General features: G+C 49.7%; 4 protein-coding genes across 4 annotated transcripts; 2 read left to right on the top strand and 2 right to left on the bottom strand.

Moving 5' to 3' along the window:
- Positions 1–4,329: 4,329 nt before the first annotated feature.
- Positions 4,330–4,943, top strand: EPUS_03761 (uncharacterized protein; the record flags this gene model as incomplete). Its single annotated transcript, XM_007807744.1, has 3 exons — positions 4,330–4,440; positions 4,493–4,823; positions 4,873–4,943. The coding sequence occupies 3 exons, from the start codon at positions 4,330–4,332 to the stop codon at positions 4,941–4,943; spliced, it is 513 nt and encodes a 170-aa protein (XP_007805935.1).
- A 78-nt stretch (positions 4,944–5,021) lies between these two features.
- On the bottom strand, positions 5,022–6,474 carry EPUS_03762 (uncharacterized protein; the record flags this gene model as incomplete). Its single annotated transcript, XM_007807745.1, has 2 exons — positions 5,022–6,070; positions 6,117–6,474. 2 exons carry the CDS (start codon positions 6,472–6,474, stop codon positions 5,022–5,024), a joined length of 1,407 nt encoding a protein of 468 aa, XP_007805936.1.
- A 752-nt stretch (positions 6,475–7,226) lies between these two features.
- EPUS_03763 (uncharacterized protein) lies at positions 7,227–11,728 on the bottom strand (the record flags this gene model as incomplete). The annotated part of the gene is made up of 4 exons (XM_007807746.1): positions 7,227–7,690; positions 10,328–10,488; positions 10,544–11,299; positions 11,382–11,728. 4 exons carry the CDS (start codon positions 11,726–11,728, stop codon positions 7,227–7,229), a joined length of 1,728 nt encoding a protein of 575 aa, XP_007805937.1.
- A 1,666-nt stretch (positions 11,729–13,394) lies between these two features.
- Positions 13,395–15,755, top strand: EPUS_03764 (uncharacterized protein; the record flags this gene model as incomplete). The annotated part of the gene is made up of 2 exons (XM_007807747.1): positions 13,395–15,600; positions 15,652–15,755. The coding sequence occupies 2 exons, from the start codon at positions 13,395–13,397 to the stop codon at positions 15,753–15,755; spliced, it is 2,310 nt and encodes a 769-aa protein (XP_007805938.1).
- Between the last annotated feature and the right edge of the window lie 510 nt (positions 15,756–16,265).

Consider the following 16,265-nt stretch of genomic DNA (forward strand, 5'->3'; position numbering starts at 1 on the left):
AGACTGTTGATTCAAGGGTGTGCACGGTATGCTGCGGTCGCTCAAAAAGTCCACCGCCAACAGCTCCACCAAGCTCACGAAAAGTCTTTAGGACCAAAATTGCCCGCCAGATGGACGAGACGATCCAAGATGGTTACAGAAGACTCCGCACGAGGAGAGCTCCGAACCAGGGATGGATTGTATCACAGCAAGGAACAATATCGGACAAGGTTACTCGGGCTCGGGGGAAACATGAAAGTCGACTCGTAGAATGCCAAAGTCTTTGCTGCCGATAGATGTCTCCTCACTCATTGGTTTCGTTATGTGAGAGTCGGTTTGACTGGTGTTGGGTGACGTCGTTAGGGCGGAAGCCGGCCTTGCTCTTGCCAGAAGAGTGTTTGGACTCGGCATACAAGACAACACAGCTGGGCACCACCCTAGAAGTAGTGAACTTTTTGGCGACCTGTATTGACACCGGGGTGGATGCGGAGACGAGAGCGAGCACGACCCACAACTCTTCGGTGATGACGGATGGGACGATATCAACGTTGGCTTGGCCGTCTCGAATAAAATCGATGTAGACCGCCAGATGTAACCAGAGCGGCACCTAGGTGCTGTCTCGGTTAAGAATCCTGCATTGCTCGAGCACATGGGTACTTTGACCAGCCCGCACATTGAAGACCGAAATTGCCCAGAGCTTCCTCTGCAAGTTGGTCTGCAGTTTTCCACCATGACTGCGACCGCGATGATCAAAGACCAATCCAGGAGTGTTTCGAGGACGTTGAACACGACCCAACACGAAATATTTGCGGGAGTAATTAGATGATCAGGGTCAGCCAAATCCGGAAAAAGTGTGCGTCAACTGGTCAAGAGGGGTCAAAAGGAGCATGGTCTCCGAGTAGAATTACGAAGGGAAGGAAAGATGACGGTCAACATACACATCCCGAGCATTTGGCATCACCTTAGCCTGGAGTGGCCGAGCCGGCGAACAGTCAGCAGAGATGATGAGCGAGCCGACGAGTGCACGCACAATCAGTATCGGCACGAGCAACCGGAACCACCATTTTGTTCCGTAGTTGGTGAAGGTTTCTTAGAACAGAAACATGGTCGACAGGTTGTCTGCGCTCAGGGCGACCTCAAATACAATGCGACTGGCAAACAACAGCTAGAATAGCGAGTGAGCGAGCCGGTGCGAGCGAGCATCGCCGGTAGCCACGGGACTCGCTTTCGCTACCTTGCTCTTTTTAGCATCATTGTTCACATTTTCAGATTGGCCCCCGCGAAGGTATCAACGCTATTAGCGTGATCAGCCAGTACCCGAGGTACAGCAGCTATAGACTGAAATAGATATGATCAGCTTACGCTCTCAAGCAGCTTTGGCCTTCATCTCATTTACATGCGTAACCAGCAGAATGGCATCGCTGATCGCAGTACTCCTCCGCTTCGACTACACCTTTATGCAGGCAACACCAGCAACCACAACGGTGCAGAAGAGGTGTGCGACCCATAGCGATGATTGATGGTTGCCGACAGAAGGGGCGGTGAGACAGGCGCCTGTTGAGTCCATCACCGTTAACAGTCGTCGGTTTGTTTGTCGAGGCAGTGAGTGTTCTCTAGCAGACTGATTCACTAATAGATTGAAACGTGGTTGACCGGCCACTGGGCAATTATGACCAAAAGATCTTAGGGCTCCAGTACAAGGCACCCGAGCGTAAAGCTGGGAACCATTCTCTTCCTACCCAGGCTCCGCCCAGGTTAAAAGAGGCAGCTACTCAGGTTTAGGACCGTAACCAGAACCGAAAGAAAAATAATATCGTATGTCCTATTATGGAGAGAAGCTTCACCGGCCCTGAGAAATAGTGTCGAGGCAAGAAGACGACAAACGCCCAGTTTCACATGGAGGGATGGATATAGATGATAACGCCAAGTCCGAGCATGGTCTTCCGTTCCTAGGAGTGATGGTGCGGAAGCGGCAGGTACTGTCCGCGCCATTGACTGAGCATTCAATCAGTAAGCTGGGTGGACATACCACGAGTGGATATGAATGCCGACCAATTGAAAGAGGGCTGGCTAGGGCTGTGAATGTTGCTCTGTCATGGTAGAGCATTGCTGATAACTTTGGCCTGCGAGAGGCTAGGTGCTGAAGCTTGTCCAATTCACTGTGCCAGTGGCGGGTAGACAACAAGGGTTAGTCAGAACTTGGGGACGGTCACGACGGATTGCCCTTACCGCGGCTGAGGTTATGACAACATCAATAAGAGCATATGCATGCTATACTGGTTAGACCTCTGAACATGATTTCAATGAGGCAAGCACAGAGATACGGATCTTGGTTTGCCATAGACGAAGGAGAGCCGACGGAGGACGGAAAATTCGAATAAACATACTAGGCAGCTGGAAGTTTCTTCTCCAAAGGTATTTTGCGATAAAGGAGCACAGGAAACGGAAAGAGAAAAGACTTTGGTCTTCCAATGCGTACATCATTGTTCGATGATAGATTATACTTAGTCCAAATCGGATTGCCCAGAAGACAGTGCTCTTGTCAACCAACCTCATCAACATGGAGGCTGAAAGAGGAGCTTTGACGCGATGACTGCTACTGGGCTGAGACAGAGGTTTTTCATCAGCCCTGCATTTCACACCACATTTCTTCAGAAGCGGGTCATGTTCTGGTTGGTTGTGTGGCACTGCATATTTGACATGTGCATCGTCAAACATTACTTCTCGTGCTGGGGACAAGAGGGTAAGCTGACCATAGCGACGCCATGCTGTGGCGCTTACTCCTCCACTGATCGCAGCTCGCTATCTGTTAGAACCAAATCACTGATGATTTATAGACTGACCGTTGCCCAACTTCGCTTGATGGCTGGCTGGGTAGTCACTTGACCAAGGGTTTTGTTGCTGGCACTCAAAGTTGACCGAAGATAATTTCGTTTGTGAAGAAATCCGGCTACACAGAGCTTGCACAGTCATCCCTGGCTAGCTGCCGGCATTGGACTTTATATATGCAATGGCCCGGTCGATATGTTTCTGACAGGTCACACAGCAGGCATCAGGCCATTGTGAGGGTTCTGTCGTGGCCACATGGGGCACATGGGTCTCGACGTAGTGGAACAGAATTCGACTTTGTTGGCAAGTGGTTACTAATCTTGCTAAGTTCTTATGCGGGAAAAAGGCGAGATAAGCTGAAGACTTAGCTTGTGAAGGCATTAGAGCACGGTAAAGCGAACAGGGAAAGCTTGGAATCAGCGACACAGACCTCACCTCCTAAATGAAGTCTGGAGCAAACCACAGCCATATCTTGTTTGTGTGAGTTGTAGCATGACCAGAACCGTGGGATGTTTGTGGAATTCAATACCAAAATTAGCTACCAATGTGAGTGGCCTAAGCCTCGTCGAAAAAGTTTGTCCAGATTGGAAATAGCTTTTGAATACTAAGATCTGTTCTGGTATTTGCTTGATGGCCAGAGTAAGGGAGACGTCGAACAGCAGCCGTCATATTGCAGCCCACAGGGTTAGATACGTCGACGTGCATAGAGCTAACCCACGAAAGCCGCAGAAGCAGACCAGGATCATGGCGAGTTAAATTGGATGCCACCGACATCATACTGATCAGTGCAGAATAATCTCCTTTCAAGCTCGCAAAAACGGTCATGAGCGAGTTGAAGAAGACATGGAGTGCCGCCGGCCAGCTTTGTGCACGACCCTAGTGGATCAGACTTCGCCAGCTCCAAGTTAAAGCGTTCTGTTGACAACGAGGTTAGACACCATCCTGCCCAACGAGCCAGTTAACCTCTAGAATCCTCGTCAGAAGTCCCTCAGCGTCAATTTCTTGTTAAACTCAAATGTACTGAACAGGCCGAGCGGTACGGACAAACGGACGTTTCAAGGGATGTCAACACTATTGCCGAGTGGTATCAAGGTTTATTCGTTTCACGAACCGTAAGTCGCAACAAGACAGGCGGCTGCCAGCAGGTGTGTGCATGACACAACGGCTCAACGGGCATAGTCGCGCTGTGATGCGGAGGATCTGGGAGCAAAGACAGGGAAGCTTGTCTATACCGTGCTGTTTGATCATCCTTACTATCGTTAGAGCTTGTAAGCAGGTTTGACATATTGCTGACATGGCCGATGTATCTATGCGACTCGATGAGACGGAAATGCTCGATGATTCGGGCCGTGGGTCCAGCTGTTTGCTTCTGGCTTGCTAGCAGCTTGACTTCAAAAGGTCTAAGAGCATATAGAAATGCTTTTGCTCCGTGTCCGGCTCTCTCCATGTCCCCATCAGTATTTAATATTGAAGCTGCACATAGCTTTCAGGTTGTGACGTTGAACAGCCTTTCTCCCCAACATGGACCAGTACCCTGCGGTTGGGCCTCGTGTACCAAAAGATGAGTTTATGCGCGCCTTAGGCCTCGATCATCAGAACCCAACTCACGAGAACTACTATCGACAAATGAGGGTGCGTCAGGGTTCATGTTCATACCGGATTCAAACTCACTGAAGCTCCCTAGGAGGTGGCCATTGCTGTATACAACCGAATGAATCAGGACAGGTCGAACTTGATAGACGAAAAACGCGGCGATCCAGACTGCCGGCCACCATTCTTTTGGCATCATATTCGTAACGAACGACGCCGTTGCGGCATTCTCGATACATGGCAACAAGCGCCTGCCGGATCCATGGCCCGAACTTTGTTCGATCGAGGTCAGACCAACGGCGAGCACGCACCGAACTGGGTAACATTATGGCTGCTATACAGCGTCTTTCGATCTCGAGACTTCCGCAATAATCGCAATCGACGCAATGGAGACGACCGAGGCGAAGGCGGAACTGGACGACCAGGTGAGACACAATAGCTCCGTACCACCCCGAAACCTAACCAGAATTTCAGGCCCTAGCAATGGTGGTAACAGCGATACAAAATACTATGACCCAGCCCGGAATGCTCACTTGGTACGATAAGACCAGCGGGTTCAGGAGGATAAGACGTGGAAGGTAGATTCTGGTTGGATACCTTGTTTACAGAACGACTGTCTAAAATCATTCATCGTCATCGTTGGCTTTGTCTGTCGACTTCCGCTTCTTATCATCGCGCTTACGTTCCTTCTTGAGCGCTTGCGAGACTTCTTCGTTGTGTTCGTCGGCCTTCTCATCCCACTCGATATCATACTCAGTAGCTACTGCCTTAATCTCCGTCCGCAATGCATTTCCTTCTTCAGTCAAGGACTGCCATCGCCCGAGGTTGAAGCCTCGAGCCTCATAGAGTTTGTTCTGTCGTCGGCTGATGGTGAGATTGAGGGCAGCCCTGTATGATACTTCACGATTGTGATACAGAAACCAAAGATAGCCGCCCATCAGTGCGCTGAGACCAATCAAATATGTGACCGGCTCCATAGTATCCCAACCAAGGTCGGTCTCGAATGTTAGCCGATAGACAACGTACCAGTAGCCCACCATAACACCAAAGCCAGCCATAGCCAATCGCTGGCCTGCCCTATGAGCTGCGATATCGCATTCCTTCTTGATTACCGCCATATCAGCAAGCTTTCGGGCTGTCTTGCGGAGTCTCTGTCGCAGATAGAAAGTACGGTCGTTGAATGATGGAACTCCGACCCTGATCTCATGTGAACCCCCTTCAATCTCAATAATAAATTCTTTTGCTCGAGCAGCATCTCTGACAAAGTCGCCTATTTCGGTGCTTGAGCTCCAACGGACGAATTGTCCGGTGTCCTCGTCATCGGCTTCGCGACCCGCGCCGCTGTAGCTCTCCACACCACCTTCACCCGGGCCGCCTCTGCCGCTAGCAGTTGGGTCTGTCAAGTCATCTCCTGTGACCTTCCCCTTCGGCTTGATCTTATCATCCTCTGACTCCATAGCCCTAAAGGAGATGGTGGGTATTCTGTTGTCTCCTTTTCCGGTTGTGATGCTGGGAATCTCTGCCTGTATGAGGCGCTCCAGGTATGAGAGAGGTTGCTGAGGATGTACGAGCAGAGCAAGCGGAGCAATGTCTTTCCGGTCGGAGTTGTGATCAAGCGTTGTCAATGGTAGCACCAGTTTCATTAACCTGGATGGAGTAGTAAGAAGCTTGCCTAGCCACGGTCAGACCTGCTCCGCAAGATTGATGGAAGAGTCTACCTTTAGTCATCGCGCTAGCGGTTCGAGGTCGGGACACTGGGGCCTGGTCGGCGCCCTCCCTGTGCCATGGTGCTCTGACTTGTTTCTCCTTCTCTGCCTCGATATCATCATCCAATTTCGACAACTCGTTGTCAATGCCCCGTTGGTTGAGGTCCTTGGCTTTCTGCTCGCTTGAGGAAAGTCGCGTTTGCTGCTGACATGTCGAAGAAGCAAGTCCGGGTAGCCATAATGAACTGATTGGTTGCTTTTGTAAACGTTGTAGGTTTACTGTGGACGAAGTTGGAACGCGTCTTGTAGAGGCGAATGATGTGCTGATAGCATGGCTAGAACGGCCCAGTGATCGAAGAAAAATTGGCATCCCGTTACAGCAATGGAAGGAAGACGAAAGAAAGGAACTCTCCTAATGATACAGAAGGAGATTTTAAGGAGACGACCAGGGATCTAGCTGACGGAACATAATAACAAAGTTGGTTTTCAGACAGCACGGAGTACTCCGTACCGCTACTACTCGTAGTATTGGATAAGTATCAGGGGCTGCGTCATTCCATACTAAGTAGTACTAGTGCAGATCTTGCCAAGAGAACAATTCTTTGATCGGACTTGGCTTGGCAAGAGATGACACGTGAACTTGAAGTGGTAATCCTTCTCGACATTGCCGCTTCAACACTTCTCCTACTAAAGCAAGGGGGAGTGCTATGAGATACAAGGAGTGGCGTCGTTCTGTCCTGATGTAACCCAATAAATACGAGAGACAAGGGACGAATCCTTTTGTGGATGAGCTGCATGGTCGTGTTCTATATTTGGCTGTAAGAATACGTCTCTACAGAGTATAAGACCCAAACGCTCGCCTGCACGGAGAATAGAACAATATTGTCCTCCATCTCAACACCCAGCGCTATCAAAAGCGACCCTCCGGTAATGCAAAACATCCTCGCATGGCTATGCATGAAAACCAAGGTAGGGTAATGCTCAACTTGATACAGGGGAATCCTCGTTGTGGTCTCGTATGTCTCGTATGGGCATTAAGTCGTGACTCATCATTGGACGAAGGTTTAACATGGATCCCTAAAGTGAAAAATGCCAAGGAAGACTCCGGTTCGTGCAATTGGATCAGGAACGACGGCTGCTGGCGGGGTATATAGATCGGTAACGGCTGCTGCTACCGTAACTCGAAGATGAGGATCCGTAATAACTATGACTCCCGTAGCTGCTTGACGAGCTACCGTAGCCGCTGCTTCTGAGATTGCCCTGACGGCCAGGGCTGCTCCCTGGGCTAGATGAGGTATCACTCCCGTTGTGACGGTGGCTGTGACGACCTGTGCCGATTGCGGTGGGGATGCCTTGCACAAAACCTCCGTGATCATGGCCGACAGGGTACATTCCATCGTTCACAGAGAAGTTCCGGCAGATGAGATACGCTCTCATGGCGGCATTCTCCTTGGCTAGGTCCTCTGTGGGATAGTACGCATCTGTCTGGTATTCGCGATGATTCACAGTGACAACACATCCATACCCAGCGGACGAGCTGTATGTGCCGTACTGTGGGCTTGGCCAGTGACGGCGGTCGCAGAGACCTGTATGATCGTGAATCAGTCCCCTGCCCAGCGTTCCATGAGCTATGCTTCCCCAAGGAAAGAAGGGTGGCCCCTCATCAATCACGTGCAATATAGAGATTATATGACCACAAAGGGAATCTTTGACCAGCGACAGATGACAGAACCAAATGCTGGGAAGGTTCTTCAAGGACCGTGGGGGATGACGGGAACTGCACCTACCCGATAGGTACTCGTGGTAGAACGCACACATCATGAAACAACCGCCTCGAGGTTAAGATTTAGAGATTCGGAGTGGCTCCGGCGACTATCCAGCAAGCGTCAGGACCTTGAACGGCGACGACGATGAGTCTGGAAGGAGGTGCTTGATTGATGCCCAATGGACAGTACAATGATATGATGGCACAGGCTCTGAAAAACGATGCGACCAGTATCAGCTGGACAAAGAGTGAAGCGTAAGGCGTATGTATGGCAGACTGATTCAGGGTGGAGATGATGGCTTTGAACTTGAAACTTCAATTGCGCAAATCAAAGGTATTTCCACTGGGACGGGCCCCAATAAAGACAGCGAAGCAAGCGTGATAAATGAGATAATGATAATGCGAGTGGGGCTCACACACTCACGCAAGAGGTACATAATAGACCTAAAGAGGCCTCGCCACATTGGTCCAAGTATACATCTTTGTCGACATCTGCCAGCTGTTCATGCTGTTGATTTCTGATGCTGTGCTGGCATAGCTTGTTACCAGTAAAGAATAACGCGAATCCGGAGACTTATATCGAAGCCTATCAAATCGCCCGCCTGGTCGGGCTAGAGTTCGATCTGTAGAAGTCCGCTCGTGCAACCACATGAACAACTGGCAGGTTGCCTAAACGCTCGTGGTAGCAGCGTGGACGGCATGATGCATCTGTCATGGCGACAACCCTCAATTGAAGCAATTGCGGTGATTATCATTAGGAGACACAGGTGCAAAAGGTCGACCAGGGACCTTCGGACCAGGATCCTGGTACAGTGCCATTGCCAACGAACCCGTTGAATCACTTGAATGTACCAGCGTGCGCTAATGCGACCCAGAGGCGAATTTGGCTTGCTTCTAGAATACGTAGACTCTTCTTGAACCCTCAGACCAGTTCCGTGGAGACAGGAGTCTGCGAATCTTGCCAGTATCCATAGACACTTCGAGTAACAAAGACAAGTGGAATCCAGAAATTGCTGAAATCGAAATGCAGAGCCGCAGCCCTAGGTCTGAAAGTTTACTCCGGAAAAGTTCACTTGCTCACCAGTACTCCGTATCCCAGGCTTGCTCAAATCAAGAGCACAATCTAGATTGCTCATAAATTGTCACTAACGGCATGCACAACATCTTGATAGCATGGGGATGATGGCGATCAAGAAAGAAACTATTGACTGGGCCTTACCTGGTAGAGGAAGGGTGTGTGGTCGGCGCATAATTTGGCAGGCATTCAAGATGCAATGATGAGCTGGCAACACGCTTAGAGAACCAAGCGGTGGAACCTATGCAGCACGCTCCCGAAAGAGACATAATCTGTTGAGCCGATGGATTTGGTGTTCTTTCTCAAAGCTAAGCCGGGCGCTTCGACGTGTGTCATTGGTAACCAAGCTGATCTCGCAGAAAATTCCGCGTGATGAGAGGTACGATTTCGAGAGAGTGGTGACTTCAAGTAGCCTGCGCTCAACCGATAAACGCCGCTCTGCTGCAACTCTGCAGTCCTGACGCTGCAGCCCTCGTACTTTGAAAGCAGATGACCTACTACGGTGCTAGTAGGAGGCATAATAATGTTAGCGGGCCCTACTAAGTAGTAACAGCTTGTAACGCCAAGATAGAACGCCACAAAATCGCTTGATTGGGACTAACCTATCCTACCGAGTATCGAGTGTGCATTCCATTGGCATTCCACTGGCATCGACCACTGCCTGATACCTTGCTGGCATTGATTGGAGCAGTTGTAGAATGAGATATGATACCCCCGGAGGTACGTCATTCGTACAAGGGCGGCAAGGTATCTGTATGAGAGTCGTTAATAACAATTTTACTAGGGGCGCGCTTACAATTATTATGCCTCCTACCGTAGTAAACATTCATCAGTGGCAGCAAGAAGTAGCTTGGCTAAAACTATGATGGTTCGGTAGAAGGGTCGTGACGATGGTTGAGTGGGAGTCTTTCTGGTTTTTGCACCGTGCAAGATCACCAGATCGGCTAGTTTGGGCGTGAAGATCAGCAGCTGACCGTTTCTGGGGTTTGATTGTCTTGATCTTTCAAGAGAGAGCCTCAGCTTTCCGGGGTATCAGGATCGAACGACCACGTACGAATTGGAAAGGCAGGCAAGTCAAAACAGGAGTAATGTTACCTTTGCACAGTCAATTAGGAAAGGTGCAGCAGACCTCCACTATGGCCCATCAGATTGGACACAACTAATATGCCACGAATAGCATGGGATTGTTGTCAGAGCCAGTCACATTTTTAATATAAGAATCTTAAGGGAACGATCAATAAAATCAACTGCCTCAGGTCTGATCAATAACTGCCCAACCTGTGCTCTGCCCTTCCGACCAGTTTCTCAATCTCTGAGCGGCATCATGAGGAATTACAAATAGAGGGTGAAGCGGCTGTAACGTGTCTTGCTTGTCATACACACCAGCGGCGGAACTGCTGACCAGATCACATAATGGCAGAGATCTCCACCGGAATGGATGCGTTGAACTAGAAATTGAAGCATCTTGATGCACATGAAAGTGAACATGCTGTACCGAGCTCAGCCCCGCAAGCGTGTAGCATGTGTGATATGAATCAGCTCTCCTATGGAGGAAGACTCAGCAAGCAATTCCACGAATAGAGAAGGGACACGACTTACTTCGATGGCTTGTCTCTCAGACCACCGGTTTGTGCTTGACAGCAAGAGAGGATATATCTGGTCAGACCCTCCTTGCTGTACAAGCTTCTGAGCACACGATCCGTAGGGCTATTCAGTGCTGTCCTTGGTCCGTACAGAAACCCCTCAATCAATGGCCAGCATCCCCCAACCCAATGACTATAACAGCCATCCACCAACTTGTTCGTCCTTCCTGCAAATCCTCCCTCAGGAGCGTATTGTCTCGAGGAAAGCCACGAAAGCAGGGACGGCAAATCCAGAGATCGCAAGCCTATATGCGGCTCATTCATCAGGCACAGACAAGCGATGGCACAAAATGCATAGGCTCCATGTGCTTCATTACCAGGGGCGCCGGAAATACCGCCTTCAAGTGTCTGGCATTTCGCCAGATAGTCTTCGAGACCTTGTTGGAAGGTACTAAGAGTACCCACATTTGTGTGGATGGGCGACGGGAGCTCGAAAGGAAGGTTAAGTAGCACGATAATGACCATCGCGCAGTACGCGCCACGTACATCGACCTCTCCGCCTTCACATACTTCAAAGCCCCCATTGGCCTTTTTCAATCGGCCCAACCATTTCCACATATTCTCACGATCGATCAAAGAATACGCTCTTTCGCCCCCCACAAGCGCCAAGCTCAGAACAACAGCATATGTCCCAGCGAGATGCGAATATTGACCATGGCCTCCACCGAAGCCTCCCGAAGCATTCTGCATGGGGGCAAAGGTTGTAATAACCCTGGATAAGTCGTCAGCATGAGGACAGAAGTAGTCAGGAGCGTAATTAAGCTAGCGAAGTCAGGCTGAATTCCATGACTGACCTTTCGCGATAATATGTGACATCCTCCCCAAGTAGATATAGTCCCATCAATGCCCAGTAAACCATCCAGGGTCTACTAGCATCAACAGCTACGAAGCCCGCTGGAAATTCTCGAAGGGACCCGTGAAGGAAATCAATGTGACCCTGTCGGTCCAACCGGGGGACGCCGTGGTCATTGAAATCGAATGGACTCTTGGAGGCATCCTCTGCACTGGTCAAGAATGGTAGACACTCCGCAATCGTATCCTGTTGAGCAGCTGATGTCTGCGTTGTAAGCTCATCCTGTACCGAAGGCGGCCGTGTGAAATGTAGGGGAATGGAGAAGATGGATGGAATCGCTTCGGCCATAGTACGTTTCAACGATGGTGATATATTTGTTCTCTTTAAACTCGGTGCTCCATTGCGAGAGCGAAACACAACCTTGCGGTGGAATGGACGCATCAATCAGGATCACCGCTCTTAGACATTTATCGTGGCGGAGAATGCTTCATTGTCCCTTGTGCCCGTGCATTACTATTGTGGCACATCGAGAATCTTCGGAGCATATGGGAAATTGAATAGGAACCTTAGAAGTTTCAAAATCAGCTACAAGCCAGACTGCTTGCAATTGCTACAATAAACACACCAATAAGACACTGGATTCTATATAGTATCTCCTATCTGTATGCGCCCATAGAATAGGCGATTGTGCAATGAACTCGCGCCTGATTGATAAAATGTACATCTCTCCACCAAAACTGTTGGTATAGCTGAGGGAATAAAATTGAATTGAGTTCAATTACTACTAGCGCTTTGATGGTTCAGTCGTTTTGTCTGCCTTTCTGTATGTCAATGTGTTTCATACCTGCACAGGTAAATATACTTCTGATGCGAGTTCTTACAATAGGAGAATATACGGAGTATGTAGTACTTAGATCAATATCTCTTGACAGTAGACCCCAGGGCCAGAAAGAAGCCTACTAATTTCATTATGCAGGATAGCTTGCGTACGCTATAACTAGTGCAAATCCTTCCGTTGGAGAATATGATCTCGTTTTTGACGGTGAGTTCATTTCTCGCGTTTGCATGTCCTAGAATGTTGCTACATATTCCTGCTCCCACCTACGGGGACTTCAGGAAGACACATTACGTACCTTTGAGTCGACATGTGGGTCATGAACTCCACATAGCGCGTTGAGAAGATCTTACTTATTGGCTCATTGGATAATAATATATCAAGCGTTGCAGCGGTTCCAGGGGAAAAGCAAACCAACGCAGGGCATAGCAGAGGCAGTGCTACTGACTGTCATTGTCTGACAGATGCTGTAGCCACTCTTATCTAAGGGCATCGTTTTGAAGCAGACGCGAGCAGCCAGCAAGGAAAGACTTACCATCCACAGGCCAATCGCATCCATTGACGAATGGTACATGCATGGAGGGGGGGTTGAAGTGGGCACCGCGCGGCCAATTGATAATGTCCGAGGGCGCACCAAAAACCCGACTACGTAGGGTAGCATTTCAAAACCACCCTAACTTAATTGCAACTTAGACGGGCCCTCCTGCCTGACGGCCGCTTGCACTCTGACTTGCACTCTGACTTGCACTCTGACGAATATTCCTTAGAGATGCGCGATGATGTGCATTTTGCGCCGAGTGGTGGGATTCCGGAACATATCTGTCGGACTGAGTCAGAATCCTCTCTATCTTTTCGATAGTTAAGTTACTAAGGCCTACGTATGTCTTGTCGTATCTTCTTGGGCTTGGGCTTCCTGCCTCGCGCGGAAAACCTAACGAGATCACTAACCACATTTGGCGCCTCGCTTCAGGTCTGCACTCTGCCGTTCGGCTCACCGCTCAGGCTGTCGACCAGTCAGCAAGGACCGACTGTGTCCACTGGGGTATACTAGTTCCTAGGCGGCTGTTGGTCTCAGACGACCTACGATTTCTGCCAAACCTCCGTTGCCGGCCTCACTCTTACCTTTCTCAGCCAGGCATGAGCTGAAATCCAACACCTTCGTGCCGGCCCGCCACAAAAATGACCAATATCGGCGTTGCCGACGAGGAGGTTCCATTCGAGTACGACTCGAGAGCACCGCATCTATCCTATCTTCAAGGGCAAGCCTGGCCACTGACGATGGCCCAGCAGCAGAATACCTCGCAAGGACTGGACATCAGGAGGGAGATGGAGCAATTACAAGCAACCCACCAGAATGGTTATCACCAGACCTCGATGCCCGAGCAACAACTTCTGAATGATTGGGGCTATCAGCAGCCTCCACCTCAATACTCTTACCCTCAACACTCTCAGTCTGGCATCCCCTTTGGGGGGGTCTATGGTGTCCCTATGCAGTCGTCACCAATCGAGATCATGCCGGTCTCTCAAGCAAGCATGGACACTGGTCTTGCTCTCGATACTCAGTACATGCCAGCACCTCCAGCACCTCAGTCAATGGAGACAATGGCCTTCCATTGGCACGAGTTTCAAGATGGCCTGCCCAGCTATGCCGCACCGGAGGACACCCTGAACATGCAATCATATCAGCAGGCTCATTCCTCATCCCCAAGCGAAACGCATCTTGAGGTCCGATCTCTCACCAGCCTGAGTGATAGCGATGGCTGGAATACCATCGAAGCTCGCCAAACATATGAGCGCAATGGCTGCGTGGACCCCAACGAGACTCTTCACAACCGAACATCTTCGGAGTCATCATGGTCCTCAGACTTTGAGCAGCAACCTCGCACCTCAATCCTCGGTAGCTTTGAACTTGTACCCCACGCCATTCATTCACCCAGCTCGGACTCGAATCCAGACTTTGACCACCGATATCCACAAGCTCAACAGGTCTCTCCAGAGGGTCTGTCCCAGTCATCGCTACACATCAGCCCTGTTGGTTTAGTACGTCCAATTCCAGTCCCATTCACGAAGTCCATATCCAAGCCTACTTCCCCAGTACGATCACCAGGATCACAAGGCTCATTGTCGCCAACCAGTAGACGACCCGCTCGAAAGAGTCCCATTGCAAAAGCCACGGACAAAGTGATCAAAAAGACACCACAAGTGTCCAAGCCAGACACCGAGAAGCGTGTTGGAAAGAGAAAGGGTCCTCTGCGGCCTGAGCAGCGTAAGCAGGCCAGTGAGATCCGAAAGTTGAGAGCGTGTTTACGGTGCAAATTTCTGAAGAAAACATGCGACAAAGGTGAGCCATGTGCAGGATGTAAACCTTCGCATGCTCGATTGTGGCAAGTGCCTTGCACCCGCATTGACATCAAGGAGATTGGTTTTTTCACCAAAGACTACAGAGCAGACTACGCTCGCCATCTGACCTTCGAATTATCTGCTGGTAACATCAAGGGATTTTCCGACTCCCACAAGACCTTGTTCATCAGCCATGGTTACGGTCAGATGCTTCCACTTACTGTACGTGAGGTGTTTGTGCGAGATGAGAAGATGTTCGACATCGATTGGGCAGAGACCAACAATTATTCGCTGGATCCGAAGACGTATGTGTTTCGGACAGCACCTCTTTATGCCGACTTGGATTGCCTCTCCTCGGCTATGCTGTCCGATTACTTGGACCGACACCTCGATGTCCCTGGCAGCTTTTACAACTTTGTCGAGTCGTACTGCGGCGAGACGCCATTTTTGACGTCAATGTTGAAGACTGCATTCAATTATTACAGCCGTACTAAAGCACCAGTCATCCGCAAAGCATTAAAGTTTCTACTTGCGTACAGTCTCACCCTTCACATCACCCTCGTTGAAGGAATTCCAGAGGAGGAACATTTCCAGGGTCGAGTGGACGACGAGTCATCACAATATTATGGAAAAATCGTGGCTCCTAACGCAATCAATTTCCAGGTGAAGACATCCATGGGCAATATGTGGCGGGATCTACAAAAGGAGGTTCTCGAAGAACTCTCTTCACTGTACTCAAGCGTGTACAGTGGTGACAAGCTGAAGCACTGGCCTACAATTTTCATTCTTGCCACGCTCTTGCTTGCGGTTTGGGAGTTCATGCAATTTGATGCCCACCGAGTCCCCAACGATGCATTGATGGAAAAGTTCCTTAACGACATGGAAACGGTCCCGGTGGGCGTTGTGGTTGGCCTCTTCCAGGCGATTTCGCAGAAATTACCTGCCTTTGTTGAATGGGATACGCCGAAGCATCACCACGTTCTTCAATCAAACGACGCTGCTTGCAAGACAATGACCGAAGTGCAGGAAAATGTAACGCGCTATGGTGAGGTCGAAGTGGCTTGTGGTCTCGGAATTTTTGCTGACGGTAACATAGAACAATACCTCAAGAGTCGCGCTGTAAGCGCCAAATACGACCCTGAAGACTTTGACTCTTTGTCAAACAAATTCATCTCCAAACTCGTTATTCGCGCCAACTAACGCCTTACCTTTTACGACACTCGTTTGACGGCCTCCCAACGAGGCCATGCTACCAAAATTTGATTTGCCGAAGCAAGCGACAGTAGATGATGCATGGACATCGAGTTTCACGAAGCCACTGCCACGACATGCTCGTTTTTTGTTTGTTATCTTGTCAAACGGCGATGAGATTTCCTGTTTTTTCATCGCAATAGTTTTTTTTTTGGATCTTACGTGCATAGCGATCAGCGAGTTTAGCCGAGATCATGATGCATGAATCACGATGTGTGTGGTCCAGGACCTGGGGAAGTATGGCCGCAATCTGGGCGGCACCATTACCAGTTTCGTTTCATATACTCTCATTAGAAAGCAGGAGATGACTAGCAATGGAGCATGCTCGGTGAGCAGAAACTCCTTTACTTCTACGTTGTAGCCTGTGATTATGGGGGTGTTATGTATTCGCTTCACAGGCCTAGCAGGCAGGTCTTGTATGTGCAATATCACTTTGGCAATCACGATCACTGTTGAAAC

Source organism: Endocarpon pusillum (assembly GCF_000464535.1).
Source record: "Endocarpon pusillum Z07020 unplaced genomic scaffold scaffold7240, whole genome shotgun sequence".
Taxonomy (NCBI): domain Eukaryota; kingdom Fungi; phylum Ascomycota; class Eurotiomycetes; order Verrucariales; family Verrucariaceae; genus Endocarpon; species Endocarpon pusillum.